The 19082-nt window shown below is 60.1% G+C and overlaps 3 protein-coding genes across 4 annotated transcripts in view; 1 reads left to right on the forward strand and 2 right to left on the reverse strand.

Annotated features, from left to right (window-relative positions):
* Window positions 1-8837, forward strand: part of TMPRSS9 (transmembrane serine protease 9) — a 67905-nt gene extending 59068 nt beyond the window's left edge. The window contains exons 14-19 of the mRNA XM_063599764.1: window positions 186-322; window positions 4401-4794; window positions 6667-6835; window positions 7577-7842; window positions 7932-8068; window positions 8502-8837. Coding sequence (XP_063455834.1) covers window positions 186-322; window positions 4401-4794; window positions 6667-6835; window positions 7577-7842; window positions 7932-8068; window positions 8502-8663 — 1265 coding nt within the window. The 3' untranslated portion in view covers window positions 8664-8837. The remainder of the gene's footprint in view (window positions 1-185; window positions 323-4400; window positions 4795-6666; window positions 6836-7576; window positions 7843-7931; window positions 8069-8501) is intronic.
* Window positions 8199-10570, reverse strand: TIMM13 (translocase of inner mitochondrial membrane 13). The gene is made up of 3 exons (XM_003819238.6): window positions 9996-10570; window positions 9838-9906; window positions 8199-9626 (listed from the first exon to the last, which is right to left on the reverse strand). Exons 1-3 carry the CDS (start codon window positions 10113-10115, stop codon window positions 9528-9530), a joined length of 288 nt encoding a protein of 95 aa, XP_003819286.1. The 5' UTR covers window positions 10116-10570; the 3' UTR covers window positions 8199-9527.
* The window catches only part of LMNB2 (lamin B2), a 29620-nt gene continuing 20977 nt past the window's right edge, over window positions 10440-19082 (reverse strand). Inside the window, exons 5-12 of one of the 2 annotated variants that reach the window (XM_034945929.3) lie at window positions 17052-17222; window positions 16844-16969; window positions 16351-16571; window positions 15882-16161; window positions 14995-15102; window positions 14362-14481; window positions 14126-14236; window positions 10440-10575 (exon numbers count right to left, since the gene is read on the reverse strand). In XM_034945929.3, coding sequence (XP_034801820.2) covers window positions 10573-10575; window positions 14126-14236; window positions 14362-14481; window positions 14995-15102; window positions 15882-16161; window positions 16351-16571; window positions 16844-16969; window positions 17052-17222 — 1140 coding nt within the window. In that variant the 3' untranslated portion in view covers window positions 10440-10572. Of the gene's footprint in view, window positions 10576-10743; window positions 13531-14125; window positions 14237-14361; window positions 14482-14994; window positions 15103-15881; window positions 16162-16350; window positions 16572-16843; window positions 16970-17051; window positions 17223-19082 lie in introns of those variants that run through there. The other variant, XM_034945928.3, reaches the window with a different exon arrangement.

Consider the following 19082-nt stretch of genomic DNA (forward strand, 5'->3'; position numbering starts at 1 on the left):
CTGAGTGGGGAATCAGGCCCACCTCCTCCTCACTCTGTGGCTTTGTGAGATTCCTGCAACTCTGTGAGCCCTGGTTTCTTTGTCTGTGGGGTGGGGATGCTGCATCTCGGGCTGTTATCGGAGCGGAACTGGAGCTGCTCTGATGATCACTGTGCAAGCGGCCTTTCTGGCTCTTTCCCTGGTAGCCACCAAGCCCGAGCTCCTGCAGAAGGCGTCTGTGGGCATCATAGACCAGAAAACCTGTAGTGTGCTCTACAACTTCTCCCTCACAGACCGCATGATCTGCGCAGGCTTCCTGGAAGGCAAAGTCGACTCCTGCCAGGTAAGCATTCAAAGGGGGAAAGCGGGCAATATTTCCATGAAATGCCCACAGCCGTTCACCCAGCAGTTCTTTGTGTGCAGACCTAGATTTTTTTCCTTTCTTTCTTTCCCTCCCTCCTTCCCTCCTGTTTCTTCCCTCCTTTTCCTTCCCTCCCTCCTTCCCTCCTTTTCCTTCCCTCCCTTCCCTTTCTCTTCTTCCCTTCCCTCCCTTTCCTTTCCTTCCCTCCCTCCCTTTCCTTTCCTTCCCTCCCTCCCTTTCCTTTCCTCCCTCCCTTCCCTTCCCTCCCTTTCCTTCCCTCCCTGCCTTTCCTTCCATTCCTTTCCTCCCTTCCCTCCCTCCCTTTCCTTCCCTCCCTCCGTGTCCTTCCCTCCCTCCCTCCCTTTTCTTCCCTTCCCTCCCTACCTTCCCTTCCCTCCCTACTTTTCCTTCCCTTCCCTCCCTACCTTTCCTTTCCTTCCCTCCCTCTCCTTCCCTCCCTCCCTTTCCTTCCCTCCCTCCCTTTCCTTCCCTTCTCTCCCTCCCTTTCCTTCCCTTTCCTCCCTCCCTTTCCTTCCCTTCCCTTCCCTCCCTCCCTTTCCTTCCCTTCCCTCCCTCCCTTTCCTTCCCTTCCCTCCCTCCCCTTCCTTCCCTCCCTCCCTTTTCTTCCCTCCCTCTTCTTCCCTCCCCTTCCCTCCCCACCCTCCCTCTCCTTCCCTACCCTCCCCACCCTCCCTCTCCTTCCCTTCCCTCCCTCTCCTTCCCTTCCCTCCCTCCCTCTCCTTCCCTTCCCTCCCTCCCTCTCCTTCCCTTCCCTCCCTCCCTCTCCTTCCCTTCCCTCTCTCTTCTTCCCTCCCTCCCTCCCTTTCCTTCCCCCCTCCCTCCCTTTCCTTCCCCCTTCCCTCCCTTTCCTTCCCTCCCTCCCTTTCCTTTCCTCCCTTTCCTTCCCTCCCTCCCCTTCCCTCTCCTCCCTCTCCTTCCCTCTCCTCCCTCTCCTTCCCTCTCCTCCTTCCCTTCCCTCCCTCCCTTTCCTTCCCTTCCCTCCCTCCCTTTCCTTCCCTTCCCTCCCTCTCCTTCCCTCCCTCCCTTCCCTTCCCTCCCTTTCCTTTCCTTCCCTCCCTCCCTTTCCTTTCCTTCCCTCTCTCCCTTTCCTTCCTCCCTTTCCTTCCCTTCCCTCCCTCCCCTTCCCTTCCCTCCCGCCCTCTCCTTCCCTTCCCTCCCACCCTCTCCTTCCCTTCCCTCCCGCCCTCTCCTTCCCTTCCCTCCCGCCCTCTCCTTCCCTTCCCTCCCGCCCTCTCCTTCCCTTCCCTCCCGCCCTCTCCTTCCCTTCCCTCCCGCCCTCTCCTTCCCTCCCCTCCCGCCCTTTCCTTCCCTTTCCTTCCCTTCCCTCCCTCCCTTTCCTTCCCTACCTTTCCTTCTCTCTCTCTCTCTCTGTCTTTCTGTTTCTTTCTTTCTGACGGAGTCTGGCTCTGTCACCCAGGCCGGAGTGCAGTGGTGCGATCTTGGCTCACTGCAACCTCCGCCTCCCAGGTTCAAGCGAGTCTCCTGCCTCAGCCTCCCGAGTACCTGGGATTATAGGCACGTGCCACCATGCCCAGCTAATTTTTCTATTTTTAGTAGAGACGGGGTTTCACTATGTTGGCCAGGATGGTCTCGATCTCCTGATGTCGTGATCTGCCCACCTGGGCCTCCCAAAGTGCTAGGATTACAGGCGTGAGCCACTGTACCCAGCCTAGATTTTTCTTTTTCCTTTTTTTTTTTTTTTTTGAGATGGAGTCTTGCTCTGTTGCCCAAGCTGGAGTGTAGTGGCGTGATCTCGGCTCACTGCAACCTCTTCCTCCTGGGTTCAAGTGATTCTCCTGCCTCAGCCTCTGGAGTAGCTGGGACTACAGGCATGTGCCTCCACGTCCAGCTAATTTTTGTATTTTTAGTAGAGACGTGGTTTCACCATGTTGGCCAGGCTGGTCTCGAACTCCTGACCTCAGGTGATCCGCCCGCCTCAGCCTCCCAAACTGCTAGGATGGCAGGCCTGAGCCACTGCACCCGGCAATAGCCACCATGCCCAGATTTCTGAAGGCTCAACCGTGCACACACAGACAGGTTAATTTTCAGGCTGGGTGCAGTGCCTCATGCCTGTAATTCCAGTGCTTCAGGAGGCTGAGGTAGGATCAGTCGAGGCCAGGATTGCAAGACCAGTCTGGACAACATAGTGAGACCCCGTCTCTACAAAAATTAAAAAAAAAAAATTGTCAGGCAGAGTGGCAGGCGCCTGTGGTCCCAGCTCCTTGGGCAGCTGAACTGGGAGGATCTCTTGAGGCCAGGTGTCTAGGCTGCAGTAAACTGTGATCACACGGCTGCACTCCATCCTGGGTGACACAGCAAGACCCTATCTCAAAAAACAAAGAAGGGCGGGTGCAGTGGCTCATGCCTGTAATCCCAGCACTTTGGGAGGCCAAGGCAGGCAGATCACCTGAGGTAGGCAGTTCAAGACTGGCTTGGCCAACATGGCGAAACCCTGTCTCTACTAAAAAACTACAAGAATTTAGCCAGGCATGGTGGCAGGTGCCGGTAATTCTAGCTACTCGGGAGGCTGAGGCAGGAGAATTGCTTGAGCCCAGGAGGCGGAGGTCACAGTGAGCCGAAATCATGTCACTGCACTCCAGCCCAGGCAACAGAGCAAGACTCCACCTCAAAAAAAAAAAAAAAAAAAAAAAGCATCAGATTTCAATAGTAACTCTCAAAGTTAGATGCCATTATTACTAATCAATACAAAATATCAATGACAGTGTAAATGCTCATTCACACACAGTAGTTAAAAGGAAGGTGGTAAATAACCTGCAATGGGAACCTACCTAGCCCAAGTTCTTCAACCAGACTTCTGAGTTCAAATCCTGCTTCAACTACTGTGTGACCCCAGGCAAGTGCCTCAACCTCTCTGGGCCTCTGATCCCCATATGTAAAGTGGGAAGCATAGCAATGCCTGTCTTCTAGGAGTGTTGTGAGATCGGTGTCTTGCATAGTCTTTTCTTCCTATATATTCATTATACTTGTTCTTTATATCTGACAATAAAAATAGAATAATAGGTATTTATAATATCTATTATTATACTATTTACTCTCTATATAAATGGGGAATTCACAATAGTTAGCTTTTTATCTTGAAAAGAATGTTGAGGCCAGGCCAGGTGGCTCACATCTGTAATCCCAGCACTTTGGGAGGCCAAGGTGGGTGGATCATCTGAGGTCAGGAGTTGAAAGACCAGCCTGGCCGACGTGGTGAAGCCCCCATCTCTACTAAAAATACAAAAATTAGCCGGGCGTTGTGGCTTATGCCTGTAGTTCCAGCTACTTGGGAGGCTGAGGCAGGAGAATCACTTGAACCCAGGAGGTGGAGGTTGCAGTGAGCCGAGATCATGCCACTGCACTCCGGCCTGGGCAACAAGAGCGAGACTCCGCCTCAAGAAAAGAAATAAGCCTGGCAGCTAGTGGTCAGGGGCTACTTCTAGGTGGTGGGACTATTCATGGCTGTTATTGTTGTTATTATTATTATTTTTTTTGAGAGGGAGTCTTGCTCCGTTGCCCAGGCTGGAGTGCAGTGGTGCGGTCTCAGCTCACTGCAAGCTCCGCCTCCCAGGTTCATGCCATTCTCCTGCCTCAGCCTCCCGAGAAGCTGGAACTACAGGCGCCCACCACCACGCCCAGCTAATTTTTGTATTTTTAGTAGAGACGGGGTTTCACCATGTTAGCCAGGATGGTCTCGATCTCCTGACCTCGTGATCTGCCCGCCTCGGCCTCCTAAAGTGCTGGGATTACAGGCGTGAGCCACCACGCCTGGCCTTACTGTTATTTTTAGAGTTTTTCTGCATTGTTTTACCTCCTCAAAACAAAAGCAAGAATGATGGAAACTCAGAGAGGAGAAGTGACTCACTCCAGGTCACACAGCCAGGCACGGGGCTGCAGTCAGGTCTCCAGACCTGCGCTGTGCCCTCTGCCCCCCCGCCCTCGATGGCTCCCACCCACTGTAGGAATGCAGGAGGCTATGGCAGTGCTGGGAAGAGAGGGTCCCTGGAGGACCAACCAGTGCTCTTTCCTTCCTTTCTAGGGTGACTCTGGGGGCCCCCTGGCCTGCGAGGAGGCCCCTGGCGTGTTTTATCTGGCAGGGATCGTGAGCTGGGGTATTGGCTGTGCTCAGGTTAAGAAGCCAGGCGTGTACACGCGCATCACCAGGCTAAAGGGCTGGATCCTGGAGATCATGTCCTCCCAGCCCCTTCCCGTGTCTCCCTCCTCGACCACAAGGATGCTGGCCACCACCAGCCCCAGGACGACAGCTGGCCTCACAGTCCTGGGGGCCACACCCAGCAGACCCACCCCTGGGGCTGCCAGCAGGGTGACGGGCCAACCTGCCAACTCAACCTTATCTGCCGTGAGCACCACTGCTAGGGGACAGACGCCATTTCCAGACGCCCCGGAGGCCACCACACACTCCCAGCTACCAGGTACCGGGAGAGACGGAGGGATCCCTGGGAGTGGAGGGTCCCATGTTAATCAGCCTGGGCTGCCTAACAAGACATAACGTCATCCACTTTGGGAGGCCGAGGCGGGCGGATCAAGAGGTCAGGAGATCGAGACCATCCTGGCGAACACGGTGAAACCTTGTCTCTACTGAAAAAATACAAAAAATTAGCCAGGCGTGGTGGTGGGTGCCTGTAGTCCCAGCTACGCAGGAGGCTAAGGCAGGAGAATGGCATGAACCCGGGAGGCGGAGCTTGCAGTGAGCTGCATGCCACTGCACTCCAGCCTGGGCAACAAGCGAAACTCTGTCTCAAAAAAAAAAAAAAAAAAAGAAAGAAAAAGACATAACGTCCTCTCTGGCTGGGCACGGTGGCTCATGCCTGTAATCCCAGCACTTTGGGAGGCCAAGGTGGATCGCCTGAGGTCAGGAGTTCCAGGCCAGCCTGGCCAACATGGTGAAACCCCATCTCTACAAAAAAATAAATAAAAAAAGCCAGGCATGGTGACAGGTGCCTGTAATCCCAGCTACTTGGGAGGCTGAGGCAGGAGAATCGCTTGAACCCAGAGGTGGAGGTTGCAGTGAGCCGAGATCGTGCCATTGCACTCCAGCCTGGGCAACAGAGTGAGACTCCAGCTAGATAATAATAATATAAATAAAAAGCCAGGCGTGATGGTGCATGCCTGTGGTTCCAGCTACTGGGGAGGCTGAGACAGGAGAATCATTTGAGCTCAGGAAGCAGAGGCTGCAGTGAGCCGAGATCATGCCATTATACTCCAGCCTGGGTGACACAGCCTGTCTCTAAAAAAATTAAAAAAAAAAAAAAAAATGAAAGCAGGGGCTTTGATGGTTCACAGCTGTGCCATGTCCTTGGGTGCGTGTTTCTTGCTAACTTGGCAGCTGCCCTCATGTAGGTCTGTCCCTGCAGCCTGGGGGCTCTCACTTTCTCAGTCTCAGCTGATTTTGACTTTTTCAATAGCTATGGCGTGGGATCTCTTTGGGCCCAAAAGAGGTGGAGAAGGGCCCCCTTGAAATACAGGCGGGTTCTGTGTGGAGGTAGCTGGTGTTCCCAAGGACAGCGGCTGCGGCTGCTGTCAGATTCTCCAAGGCCACCTGGTCTTATGTCAGGGCCAGATGGTGCCAAGGCTGGTGGGGAACTGGCATTTCCCCTTACTGGCCTTGGTAGCTGCTGCGGGTTGGATGGCGGTTGGTGGGGGGCGGGGGCGGGGGCGGGGGGGGGGACCCAGGGAAGCCAGCTGGGTGGTGATAGAGGGCGGCGGGGGGCGGGGGGGGGCTTGCCCCTGAGGAGGAAAACGCCCCTCTGGAGACAGCAGGTGGGTATGGGACCCCCTCCATGGGTGGTAACAGGGTCCCTGAAGCCCCCCTGGAAACCACCCACGTATTCTTTCCACAGCTGTGTTCTGAGGAAGGCCTTTGCGCTTGGTACCGTCTGGGGAGGGCTTGGAGGTGATCAGGGATCCAGGCAGAGGGCACCAAGGCAGGGCTGGGGCCTCTGGGGCAGGGCCCTGGTGTGTGCAAAGGCCTTGGGGTGGGAGGGAACTCCTGGAAGACGGAGATGTGGGAGGCTGCCATGAGAGGGGCCTCCGGCAGGGGAAACGTATGGTCCCAAAACTGAAGTCATAGGAAACAAATGCATTTCCAATGTTATTTGAGAAAAGCCCAAAGACCAAGCAGCAGGCCCAGTGTCCTTTCCTGCTGAGTTTTCCTGGGATAGGTCCCCCATCACAACCTACTCCCTGGGGCTCCCAGGGGGATTCGCGGAGAGGCGGCGCCCAGGGGGGCCTTCGTGGAGGAGGTGCCCTGGGTCCGCCTGCCCACGCGCCTGGCTCCCCCGCAGACTGTGGCCTGGCGCCGGCCGCGCTCACCAGGATTGTGGGCGGCAGCGCAGCGGGCCTTGGGGAGTGGCCGTGGCAGGTGAGCCTGTGGCTGCGGCGCCGGGAACACCGTTGCGGGGCCGTGCTGGTGGCAGAGAGGTGGCTGCTGTCGGCGGCGCACTGCTTCGACGTGTGAGTCCCAAACGCTCCAAATGCCCCTACACGTGTCTGTAGCTCACCCGGAACCGAACTGTTGCCCGAAAACGCACCGTGACCCCCTCCTTTGCCGGGAGTGCCCTCCCCAACCCCGGCTCCCACTGCCCCAGGCCACTTCTCCCACCCGCTATCTCCCCATCCTCGCTCCCTGCAGCCCTCCCCTGACCACCCACCTCCTAGCCTGACCACACGGGGCTGGGGCTGCGAAGGCTGAGTCCTACCCCGCGGTCCCCACCTAACCCGGAAGCTGCGGCCCCCCCCAGCTCCAGGCTAAGCCCACGGGAACATTGGGGTCACTTCTTTCCCCAGCCCTCGCCCCTGGGACTTGGCTCCAGCCCCCCAAAGCCCACCCAGTAGAAAGCTGCCCTCCCCAGGGCCCAAGCCCTGGCAGGCGAGGGGTCCGGTCTTCCAGAGGGGACACCCAGCTCTGGGCTCTGCAGGGCTGGAGGTCAGAAGGGGAGGGCAGGCGGGGGGGCGGGACTCTCACGGCCACTAGACCCCTTTTCAGAGCGCTCATATTAGGTGGTGATGGCTGCAGTTCCCGGTGCCGCCTCGGTGCCTGATGGGGGAGACTGAGCCCATTCCCAGACCGACAGCCAGAGACCAAGAGGCCAAGAACCCTGCCCAGGGTGCCAGTCGGCCGCTGGGGGACACCGCAGGGGCAGGGGCCGGGGGCGTGGGGGCTCGGGCCGACGCCTGTCCTCGCGCGCCCCGCAGCTACGGGGACCCCAAGCAGTGGGCGGCCTTCCTAGGCACGCCGTTCCTGAGCGGCGCGGAGGGGCAGCTGGAGCGCGTGGCGCGCATCTACAAGCACCCGTTCTACAATCTCTACACGCTCGACTACGACGTGGCGCTGCTGGAGCTGGCAGGGCCGGTGCGTCGCAGCCGCCTGGTGCGTCCCATCTGCCTACCCGAGACCGCGCCGCGACCCCCAGACGGCACGCGCTGCGTCATCACTGGCTGGGGCTCGGTGCGCGAAGGAGGTAGGCGCGCCCGGGGCCGCGGTGGTGCGGGGCTCGGGGGGCTGCCGGACGCGGTCCCCACCCGCCCCGTCTCGCTCGCCCGCCCGCAGGCTCCATGGCGCGGCAGCTGCAGAAGGCGGCCGTGCGCCTCCTCAGCGAGCAGACCTGCCGCCGCTTCTACCCAGTGCAGATCAGCAGCCGCATGCTGTGTGCCGGCTTCCCGCAGGGTGGCGTGGACAGCTGCTCGGTGAGCCCCGCCCCGGCCCAGGGGACCAGGTCCCGCCCAGCCGCCGGGGAGGGCGGGTTCCCGCTGCCACGAAGCCCACCATCCGGGCGCCACCCTCCGGTGCAGACTTCTCCAGCGGATCAAGCAGGGAGCCTTTTTGGCTCTGGAGGAATTTCCACTCCACAGCCGTTTATTGGGCAACCCACCGCATCCCATCCCTGGGCCTCGGCGGCAGAGCAGGCAGAGGCTGCAGTGGGAGGCACCGTTCCACTCCGGGACCACGTGGCGGGTGTCCATAAATGTCTGCCACCTTTGCATTGAGCCCATTTTCCAGATAGTGAAAATGCGGCTCCCAGGGGAAGTCACTAGGGTCACTCCTAGAGGGGCCAGTGACCCAAGGGCTGCTGTAGGGGAGGTACTGACCTCTGAACCCCCTTTCTTCTCTCCCCAACAGGGTGACGCTGGGGGACCCCTGGCCTGCAGGGAGCCCTCTGGACGGTGGGTGCTAACTGGGGTCACCAGCTGGGGCTATGGCTGTGGCCGGCCCCACTTCCCAGGTGTCTATACCCGGGTGGCAGCTGTGAGAGGCTGGATAGGACAGCACATCCAGGAGTGACCGCCACGTGACTGCCCAGGCCGAGACTCTACGTAAAAGCAACAGGAGCAGCAGGCCACCCAACACCCCACCCCACCGTACCCTACCCAAGGACGGGTGGGGGGGGGGCTGTGGGTCATGGGGATGCATTTTGGTACCACCCTTTGTTCCAATAAACACAGTCCCTCCACCCTAGCTCACTGGCTCAGCACCTCAGTGTCACAGCGAGGACCACCTGCCTGGCGCTCCACCAGGACCCGGGGTGGAACGAAGCGGGGTCAAAGCAAGCCCTGACAAGGGGAGGGCTGTCCCCCTTAGCCTTTGGGGCAGGGGTGGCAGCAGCAACACATTCCTCGTGACTCAGCAGCCCGGTGGCACTAAGGGGAAAGATGGACTTCTCCCAACCCAGGGGAGGCTGAGACCCTCCGAGCTGGGGTTCCAGGGACACGCGTCACCTCTTCCCAGAGAGAGACCCCTCAGGAGGGAAATAAAGAGGTTTCTCTCCGTCCTCCACCAATTTATTTGCCCATCCGCAGGAGGTGACAGCTCCTGTGGTGTCTGACCACCCCCAACTCCAAAGTCCAGACAAGCTGTCCGCCCAGAATATGAGGCTGACTTGGGCACACTAGGGGAATACCCCAAAGGCCTGAAGGAGGTGCCACTGGGCTGCCAGCACTTTAGGAAGGCACGGGGCCCCACACCCCCGAGATCCAAGCTGCACTGGCTGGCAGGGGGCAGGGCGGGGGGTGGCGAGGACACAGTCCCGTCTGTCCCAGCACCGGTGCCACCCTCCTAAGCCCCGGGCAGGCAGTACGTACATGCGGACCCCGCCTCTCAAAGCACGTTTATGGAAATGAACAGGGTGGGGTGGCCCGCGCTCGCCGGTCACATGTTGGCTCGTTCCCGCTGCAGCCGCGAGTTGTAGGCGCGAGACACGGTGTTCCAGGCGTCCATGTAGCGGTCCATGCACATGGCGATGCACTTCTGCGGGAGCGGAGGGGCGCACGGCTCAGCTCGGGACTTCGCGGCCCCGGGGACCGCCCTGACCCCGGCTCCAGGCCGCCCGGGCTGCAGACTACGCACGTGCAGTGGCCACACCGTCGCACCTCCCCGTTAGTCTGCGCACGCGCAGACACCTCCCCCCCCCCGAATCTAGGCCCTCGCGACCCTTGCCCCGAACCTCCGCGGGTCTCACCTGCTCGGAGTTGTCCAGGGAGCCCCCAGGTTTCCCTATACACTTCCGGAAACACTTGTCCGTCATCCTCTGTGGAGACACGCGAGGCTTTAGCCGCGACGTCGGCCCCCAGGGGTGGCCCTGTCGCCCCCAGCGCCCGTCCCCGGCCAGCCCCGCACCTGCAGCAGCTCCTGCGCGTTGGCCACGGCGATCTGCACTTTCACCTGCTCCATTATGAGCCCTGGGTCCAGCTTCCCGCTGCCGGAGCCCCCGAAATCGGAGCCGAAGCCGCCCTCCATGGCTCCGCAAAGTCAACCCGACCGAGGCCGCGTGCGCCGACCCGTAACTAACTGCGCCGGAAGCGGGCCGCCCGGGGCACCACGGGAAACGGAGTCCGCGCGGACGGGGACGGAGGACTACAACTCCCACACGACCGCGCGCGCACGGGCCATTCAAGGTCGCGCGGGGGGCCCTCCGCTCATGCGGAGGCCTGGACCTGCCGTTACCTACACGAGCTACCCGTGGTTGCGACTCCGCGGGAAGAGGGCGGCCCTGACTTGGCCGGGGAGTAGGGGGGCTACTGCGTGCGGCCGAGGCCGATCACTTTGTACTCACGCTCTGCCTCCAGCTCTTCCCGAAGGGCCTGCCGCGCATGCGCACGAAGCACCCGGCGCGTCTATACAGCGTGCTGCCGCCGGGGCGGAGCCCGGTCGCATCACGTGACGAAGAGTCAGCTTGTGCAACAGCGTCGGAGGCTCACTAGAAAAAAAAGGGCAGGGTCTCATGCATCGCCTGGGTCCTGTTTACACTAGCTACACTCGCCAGTGATCTTTTTCCTTGGGGGTGGAGGGGTCTTAGACATCCGCTTCATTAGGGCAGAGGCCCCGGCTCGAGCTTCCCCTCAGGAATAAACTCAGAGGCAGAACCTAAAATCAAAATGTTTATTGGAGTGTTGTACAAAAAAGTTTCCAGTCATAAAATGTATATTACAAATCATTGAAAAAAAAAAAAGAACACATTTGGCATGCATCTTCTTAAAAACCGAATCTCTGAAATGAAAGTCCATGCCAGCCCCAGCTGCAGCCCAGCTCCGTTTTTGCAGGTTGTGCTGTGACGCTCGCTGGACGCAGGGCTTGGAAGAGGCTGCAGGCGGCGACGCCCCAGGACTGAGTCCCTCAGATCTTTAACAAAGAACTGCCGCGTGCAGGCTTCAGACCAACCCCAGCCAAAGCCGCTGGCATGAGGACAGGTGCATGATCGTATTCTGGGTCAGCCCGCAGGCCTCCCGGCTCCTGGGCTCAGCGGGGCAGGCTTCAGCGTTAACCTGGCGCTGTGCACCCCAGAACCCGCGTTGGTCCAGCAGGCGTGGGCCTCCCCCCAGGGCTGGGTGGCGTCTGATGCTTCGCAGGGAGGGCGCTAGGCTTCGAGTCACACGGCATGGGCTTACACAGAGGGATGGTTTCGCATCGTTCTAAGCGGCACACAGCTAAGCGTATTTGGGGACAAATGCAAATTGTTTCCCAGGCCATAAATAACTTTTTAAAATTTGATTTTCTTAGTGTTTCCAAAGACTCAATTCTCAATGAACCTCCAATCACCCACAGGCTGCCCAGTCCACGCTTCTCCCCACCCGCTTCAGCTAAGGGCACCCGCAGTCCTAGGACCACCCCCAGCTCCACCCAAGGCAAATGTAGGGTGGGGGGTTCTGTGGGCCTGGCGCGTGCTGTGTTCAGGACAGGACTGGGCAGCGTCTGGACATGAGGACCTGCGGGTTTTGGGGGGGACTTTTTGTCCCTGAGCCCAGCCTGCAAGGCTGTCGGCAAATCACAGACCAACTCCAGGATACAGCTTTGCTCCTCCAGAGCCAAAATACATAGGATGTGGCTGAGACCACTGCAGACTCCCCACAGGACAAGATCACCAAGACCCACCCCCAGAACCCTCGCTGGCACGAAGCCCAGCCAGTCGGGTCCGGGTGATTCCTGCCACGAAGGTGGGAAAGAGGACACAGTCTGTCGCCAGCATTCCCACTTCCAGTGGCTGGCAGAGGGTATCCCCGGGGCAGGCAAAGCTCCCTACCAGCCGCCTGACTGGGAGCACAGCGGCGTAGCCTCCAGGAGGAAATGCTTTGGTAAGATGCGCCCCCCTCTATCTACATGGGACAGGGACTTCTGAGAGCAAGGACAGCGAGCAGGGGCTACGTGGAGCAGCAGGTGTTTCTGCTTTGTCGGCCGCTGGCTCCTTCCCGGCCTGGGGCTGGGGCCCCCCATTCCTTCCTGCCACAGGCAGGTCCCCAGGGAGGCGGGATGCAGTCACAGGGGAGCGGTGCCGCCCCCGCCCTGCAGTGAACACCATGGCCCGGAGACGGCGCGTGCCCATGGCTCAGTTTTGGTGTCTTTAAGACTTGAGCTGCACTTTCTGAAGGAGGCTCTGCCATCGGAGGGTGCCCCAGCCCCACGCCACCCCGGGGAGGAGGGTCAGCCTGTCCTCAAGGCCCTGGCGTGAGCTCCTGACCTGCATACTGACCAATGTAAAAAAATAAATATCCATTAAAAAAATAACTTCTGTGTATCTATGAGGGAGGGTGTAAATGGTGAGCTATTGCCGAAGGGGGGTGCCAGGCATTGGGAAGCTGGACTGAGGGGCTTGGGTGCGTCGTGATAGGAGTCAGGTGGCCTTGGCCTGTCTGAGAAACATGGTTTCAGCGAGAAAATCACAGATAAAAGCACAGTATGGATAGACGCATGTGTATATATAGGCACAGGGCAGACGGAGCTGGAACACGGGAGGGGCTCCACAGCGCTCTCCTCCAGAGGGTCAACATGGTGGCGTTCCCTGCAGACAGCTGTTCTGAAACTCACAGCTTCTGCCTCCAAGGCAACCAGATGTGTCCCCTCCACATCTCCCCTCCCTGCTTATTGTTGTGACAGGTCTTACGACGGGACTGTCCTCATTCTTCCTTCCCCGGGTCTTCCCCTCCCCTGCCCTGTTGGCCCTGCACAGTCAGGAACTGAACTGCGGGAAAACTCCCCCAAATAAAGTCAATGGTCCGAGAAACCCGGCCGGTGCGCTGCCAGAACGGGAATCTGGAAGCCCAGGCAGCGGAGTGAAAACCCACCCCGGGGGCCACGCCATCCCCATGCTGGTCCACACCCGCTGCGTGGCTGCCTGAGGAGTTCCCGCTGTCCGAAGCTGGGCAGCCAGAATGCAGGCTTGGCCCCGGGCCCCACCAGGTCCAAGCCTGGATTCTGAATTTGGTTTTGTAGAAAGCCTTAAAAAAAACCACCACCATTGAATTCCTACGCAGTTTCCGCCCTCCGTCCGCAGCAGGGCCGTCTCCTGTCCCCTCGCTAGCCTCGCCGGCCCTCCTCCCTCCAAGCCCAAGCATCTTCTAAACCGCGGGGTCCTGGCCCTGGGCTTCCAATTTGACCAAATGGTGAGATGGGGAGTGGGGTGGGATTGAAAAGTCTCCGGGGCAGCGGCGAAGTGGCAGCGAAGTGAGGCTGGAGGAGACCCGCCAGGAGGGAGGGCTGGGGGAGACCCACCCACACGTTCTGGCAGTTCGCTTAGAAATTCTCTAGAAATGTATCAAGAACTAAAGAAAGCCAATGATATAAAAATAGTTTTCAGTGGCTCTGGGTAAAGAAAGGTGTGTGGTTGAGGAGTGTGGGTTCACATCACGTAGCAGCCTCTTGAGGTGGTCCTCGGGTCCCCCTGCAGGAAGGAAGGAAGGAAGGTCGGCCATGATCAGGGCCAGCCTGGAGGCAGCCGGCAGGTAGATGGCTGCCCCCACCTCCCCACCAGGGAGGGGCTAAGCAACAACAGTGTCTATTTCTAGAGCCTTCCATTCCACTTCCATGTCCCCATGAGCCCGCCTGTGAGCTACACATTCTGTTTTGGGTTCCAAAACAGTCACAGGAACTTGCGACGCACGCGTTTAATGCAGCTGTGGTTTCTGCACTCATCTTCTCCCCAGAAGCCAGTATTGAAGGGACCTGTGTCATCGACTGAGGAAGCCGGTTGACCAGAGAGCATTTGGGGAGCTGTTCAACACCCAACTCTCAGGGGACCCCCTGGCCAGCTACCCTGAGGTCTGTGATGTCGCAAATTCACACGACGGGCACGACCCAGGAGGCAAGAACAGGTCTCTGCCGTGCTGGTAACAGCCAAGGCTGGCTTCACCCTGAGCCACGGCAGCCAGACGGAGCTCCCGTCGGGGATGCGGCCAGCACGCATGTGTATGTGTGTGCACGAGCTCACTCTGCCCCAGAGGCTGCCCCCCAGCCGCAAGTGGGCACAGGGGTCCTACCTGTTGGTGGAAAAGATCCTCCTCGCCAAACTCGGCTTCCTCCTCCTCCTCCTCCCCATTCTCATTCTCACGCATCACCGAGGACTTCTTCACGGTCCTCATGGCCACTTCCTGTGCGGGACAGAACACGGCAGCGTGTCCCGGGATCAGGCCCAGAGCTGCTGTGGCGGCCCCGAGGGTCCCCAGACCCTGCCCAGGACTCCAGCCGAGCACCCCCCCAAGCCACACACACCCACCTCGCCATCCGCGTTAACCAGGACGGTGCGGAAGCTCTCGCCCGTGCCCCAGCTGCTCTGGCCCTTCCACACCAGCGTCGAGGGGGGACTGTGGGCCACCCCCGCACCAGCTGCCCACACCTGAGGACCCAAGAACAATGGCCCCATCAGGGTCACCTCTGGTTCCAGGGACGTGGGCCAGCCAGTGGCCCCTACCACACAGCCCCCTTCAATGCCCTGGGCGTTCAGTCCTTCCAGCCCGACGCAGGCTTATCCAGGGTGATGGTCCCCAGGATACACAAGAAGAGACCAGGGTTCACAGAGGCCAAGGGCTCTTGGCAAGCAGGGGCTGAACTGGGATCTGACACCCACCAGGCTCCATGGCCCATGCGCCTGACTGTTAACCCTTCACGGGGACGCCTGCCAGCCCCAGCAGCCTGGACTCAGACCCAGGGCACACCACTCAGGCTCCAGGGAGGCCCAGTGGGGTGACACTGGCACATGGAGGTTCTATGACCGCGGCAGCCGCTCTGAGACGGTGCCTGGTGCCACCATCATCCCCACCCACCCCCGCCAAGTCCTGCGCCTCCAGTCCCCTGACCCCACCTCACACCCCATCCGTGGCCACCCTCGCCCTCCTGCCCCACCACCTACCGTGACCATCTGGCCGGCGCGCAGGATGTACTTGGGCGTGAACTTGTAGGCCATCTCCTCCCCCTCCAAGACCTGCCTCTTGATTCTCCAGTTCCCCAGAGACTGATCCTGGAAGACACGGCACACGCCTGACCCTCAGCCGCCAGGACTGTGACACCGCCCCCATCGCCCTGGCTGGTGGCCCCATCACCCTGACCCTGGTCACCCCCACCAGCTAGGTCACCCCATTACCCCCATGCCCTGGTCATTCCAGTCACCTTGTCCCCTGCCTCGTCCTGACCGGCGGCCCCGTCACCCTGACCCTGATCACCCCCATCAGCTAGGTCACCCCGTTACCCCCATGCCCCGGTCATTTCAGTTACCTTGTCTCCTGCCTCGCATTGGCCGGCGGCCCCGCCACCCTGACCCTGATCACCCCCATCAGCTGGGTCACCCCGTTACCCCCATGCCCCGGTCATTCCAGTCACCTTGTCTCCTGCCTCGCATTGGCCGGCGGCCCCGCCACCCTGACCCTGGTCACCCCCATCAGCTGGGTCACCCTGTTACCCCCATGCCCCGGTCTTTCCGGTCACCTTGTCCCCTGCCTCGCATTGGCTGGCAGCCCCGTCACCCTGACCCTGGTCACCCCCATCAGCTGGGTCACCCCGTTACCCCCATGCCCCGGTCATTCCAGTCACCTTGTCCCCTGCCTCGCATTGGCCGGCGGCCCCGTCACCCTGACCCTGGTCACCCCCATCAGCTGGGTCACCCCGTTACCCCCATGCCCCGGTCATTCCAGTCACCTTGTCCCCTGCCTCGCATTGGCCGGCGGCCCCGTCACCCTGACCCTGGTCACCCCCATCAGCTGGGTCACCCCGTTACCCCCATGCCCCGGTCTTTCCGGTCACCTTGTCCGAGTTGTTCTTGAGCTGCACAAACTTGCCCTCCAGGTCGATCTCCTCGATGCTGACGCTGCCCGAGGCCGAGGCCTGCTGGGCCAGGTGGAAGCCACCGCTGCCACCCGTGCCCGTGCCCAGGACGCTTGGGCCGCTGCCCAAGGGCTCCTCCACCTCCAGCCGCTTCCGCTTACTGCGGCCCAGGCGCCCGGTGGCGGACATGCTGCCGCTGCTGCTCGAAGTGGCTCGTGAGACGGTGACGCGCGAGGATGGGCTGGGGGACAGCTTCAGCCTGTGGGGAAGGCAAGGAAGGTGGGACTGGTAGTGGGAGCCCCAGACAGCCCAGGGCACGCAGAGTGGCGGCCGCGACCCGGCCCCACCTCCACCCCTGCCCGGCACTCCCTGCAGCCCCGTCCCGCCTCTCCTCCTGCCCCGCCCCTCCTCCTCGCTCTGTGCTCCCAAGCCTCCTGGCCTGCCGCACCTCTCCTCCTCGCCCTCCAGGAGCTTCCGGTAGGCGTTGATCTCCATGTCCAGGGCCAGCTTCACGTCCAGCAGCTCCTGGTACTCGGCCAGCTGCTGCTGCATCACGTCCCGCATCTCCGTCATCTCCTGCTCCTTGGCGTCCAGCATCTTCCGGAACTTGTCCCGCTCCCCGGCCATGGCCTCCTCCAGCTCCCGAATGCGATCTTCAGCGGCACTGGCCTGCGGAGGGGGCGGGCGGCGAAGGTCAGGGCAGCCCGTGGGTCACAAGGCCCAGGTGATCCTGGGACTGCGGGAGATGGGCCCTCACCACAGACTGGGGCAGAGACCAGGCCTGGGCATGGGGCGCACGGGAGGGGAGGGAAGGGGCATCGCTGGGCGCCCCGAGGGCTGCATCCGATGCCAAGAGGCCAGAGCCCCACGCCCCGCACATCCAGGGCAGGGCCCAGAAGTCGGGCCAGGGGGACGGCAGACGGTGGCGCTGCGCTCATCACCTGCTTCTGGAGGCCGGAGAGCTGGTAGCTGAGGGACTCCAGGCGCATGCGGGCCTCCTTCAGCTCCTCGCGAGCCGCACTGGCCGCCTTGTCGTTCTGGTCAGAGCTCAGCTTGGCGCTGTCCAGCTGCGGGGAGACGAGCGGGTGAGCGCGGGCGCGGGGCGGGGTTCCCACCGGCCGCCCCCGCCCACCCGCCTGCCGGCCACACCTTGGCCTGGTAGGTCTGCTCCAGCTCCAGCTTGTAGAGCCGCACTTGCTCGTCGTGCTGGCTCCGCAGCTCCTCCAGCGCCTGTGCCATCTTGAAGTCGTACTCCTGCTGCCGGCTGCTGTCCACCTCCACCAGGCGCCGCTCGTGCCGCCGCCGCGTCTCCCGCACCTCCTGCGGACCAAGGCTTCGTGACCCTCCGGTCCCGCCTGGGCCCCAAGCACCAGGCCCAAGGGAGGGCTCAAAAATGTGCCAAGAGGAACCTCCAGGCAATTCCTGGTTCCTTGTGCACAAGTTAGAAACCGATACACGTGCAGGTAAGAGGCGACCCAGGGGCCGTCCACGCGCTAGAACGTGACTCAGCCACGAAAAGGAGCGAGGCTCTGACACCGCCACGGCATGGATGCACCTTGAGGACGTCACACTCAATGAGAGACGCCAGACACAAAAGGCCACACGGCGCGTGATCCCATTTCCATGAAATGTCCTGAAATATCCAGGACAGGCCCATCCACAGAGACAGGGAGGGGATGCATGGGGGCCAGGGCTGGGGGCTGCTGATGGGGAGGGGGTTCTTTTTGGGTGATGGAATGTTCTAGAATTAGAGGTGGTGGTTGCACAACCCTGTGGAGATCCTGCCAATGCTGAACTGTACACTTTAAAAAGGTGGACTTAAAATAGCCAGGCGTGGTGGCGGGCACCTGTAGTCCCAGCTACTCAGGAGGCTGAGACAAGAGAATCGCTTGACCTTGGGAGGTTGCAGTGAGCCAAGATCGCACCATTGCACTCCAACCTGGGTAACAAAGTGAGACTGCGTCTTAAAAAAAAAAAAAAAAAAAAAAAGTGACTCTCTCTCATAAAAGCCATTATTGAAGAAAGCGGGCCAGGCGTGGTGGCTCATGCCTGTAATCCCAGCACTTTGGGAGGCCGAGGCGGGCGGGTCACCTGAGGTCAGGAGTTTGAGACCAGCCTGGCCAACATGGAGAAACCCCGTTTCTACTAAAAATACAAAACTTAGCCAGGTGTGGTAGCAGGCGCCTGTAATCCCAGCTACTTGAGAGGCTGAGGCAAGAGAATCACTTGAACCCGGGAGGTGGAGGTTGCAGTGAGCTGAGATCATGCCACTGCACTCCAGCCTGGGCGACAAAGCAAGACTCCATCTCAAAACAAACAAAAAACAAAACAAAGAAAGGGAATTACTGATGTTCCCATCTCAGGGCCCAAATCACAGGGGGGCAGCAGACCCGGCCCTGACAGTGATGGGATGCCCGGGCCACAAGGCAGGGGAGCCACGGGGCAGCTGTCCTGACACAGGGCGGGGTCACGCCAGGGCAGAGGCACCAACTGGAGCTCACATGGCTCTCAGGAAGGAAACAGCCCCTTGTTCCTCTTCCCAGCTCCCCCCACTCTGGGACAGAAACCATGTCACTTTATCACCATGGGACTGGTTTATAAAAACAGCAGAGGTTGGGCACGGTGGCTCACGCTTGTAATCCCAGCACTCTGGGAGGCTGAGGCGGGCGGATCACGAGGTCAGGAGTTCGAGACCAGCCTAGCCAACATGGTGAAACCCCATCTCTATTAAAAATACAAAAATTAGGCCGGGCACAGTGGCTCAAGCCTGTAATCCCAGCACTTTGGGAGGCTAAGACAGGTGGATCATGAGGTCAGAAATTCAAGACCAGCCTGACAAACATGGTAAAAACCCCGTCTGTACTAAAAATACAAAAATTAGTCGGGTGTGGTGGCGCCCACCTATAATCCCAGCTACTCAGGAGGCTGAGGCAGGAGAATCGCTTGAACCCAGGAGGCGGAGGTTGCAGTGAGCTGAGATCATGCCACCGTACTCCAGCCTGGGTGACAGAGCAAGACTCCGTCTCAAAAAAAAAAAAAAAATTAGCTGGGTGTGGTGCTGTGCACCTATAATCCCAGCTACTCGGGAGGCTGGGCCCAGTGTGGGCAACAGAGCAAGACTCCATCTCAAAAACAAAACAAAACAAAACAAAACAAAACAAAACAAAAACAGTAGAAACG

Source organism: Pan paniscus, chromosome 20 (assembly GCF_029289425.2).
Source record: "Pan paniscus chromosome 20, NHGRI_mPanPan1-v2.0_pri, whole genome shotgun sequence".
NCBI classification, from domain to species: Eukaryota; Metazoa; Chordata; class Mammalia; order Primates; family Hominidae; genus Pan; species Pan paniscus.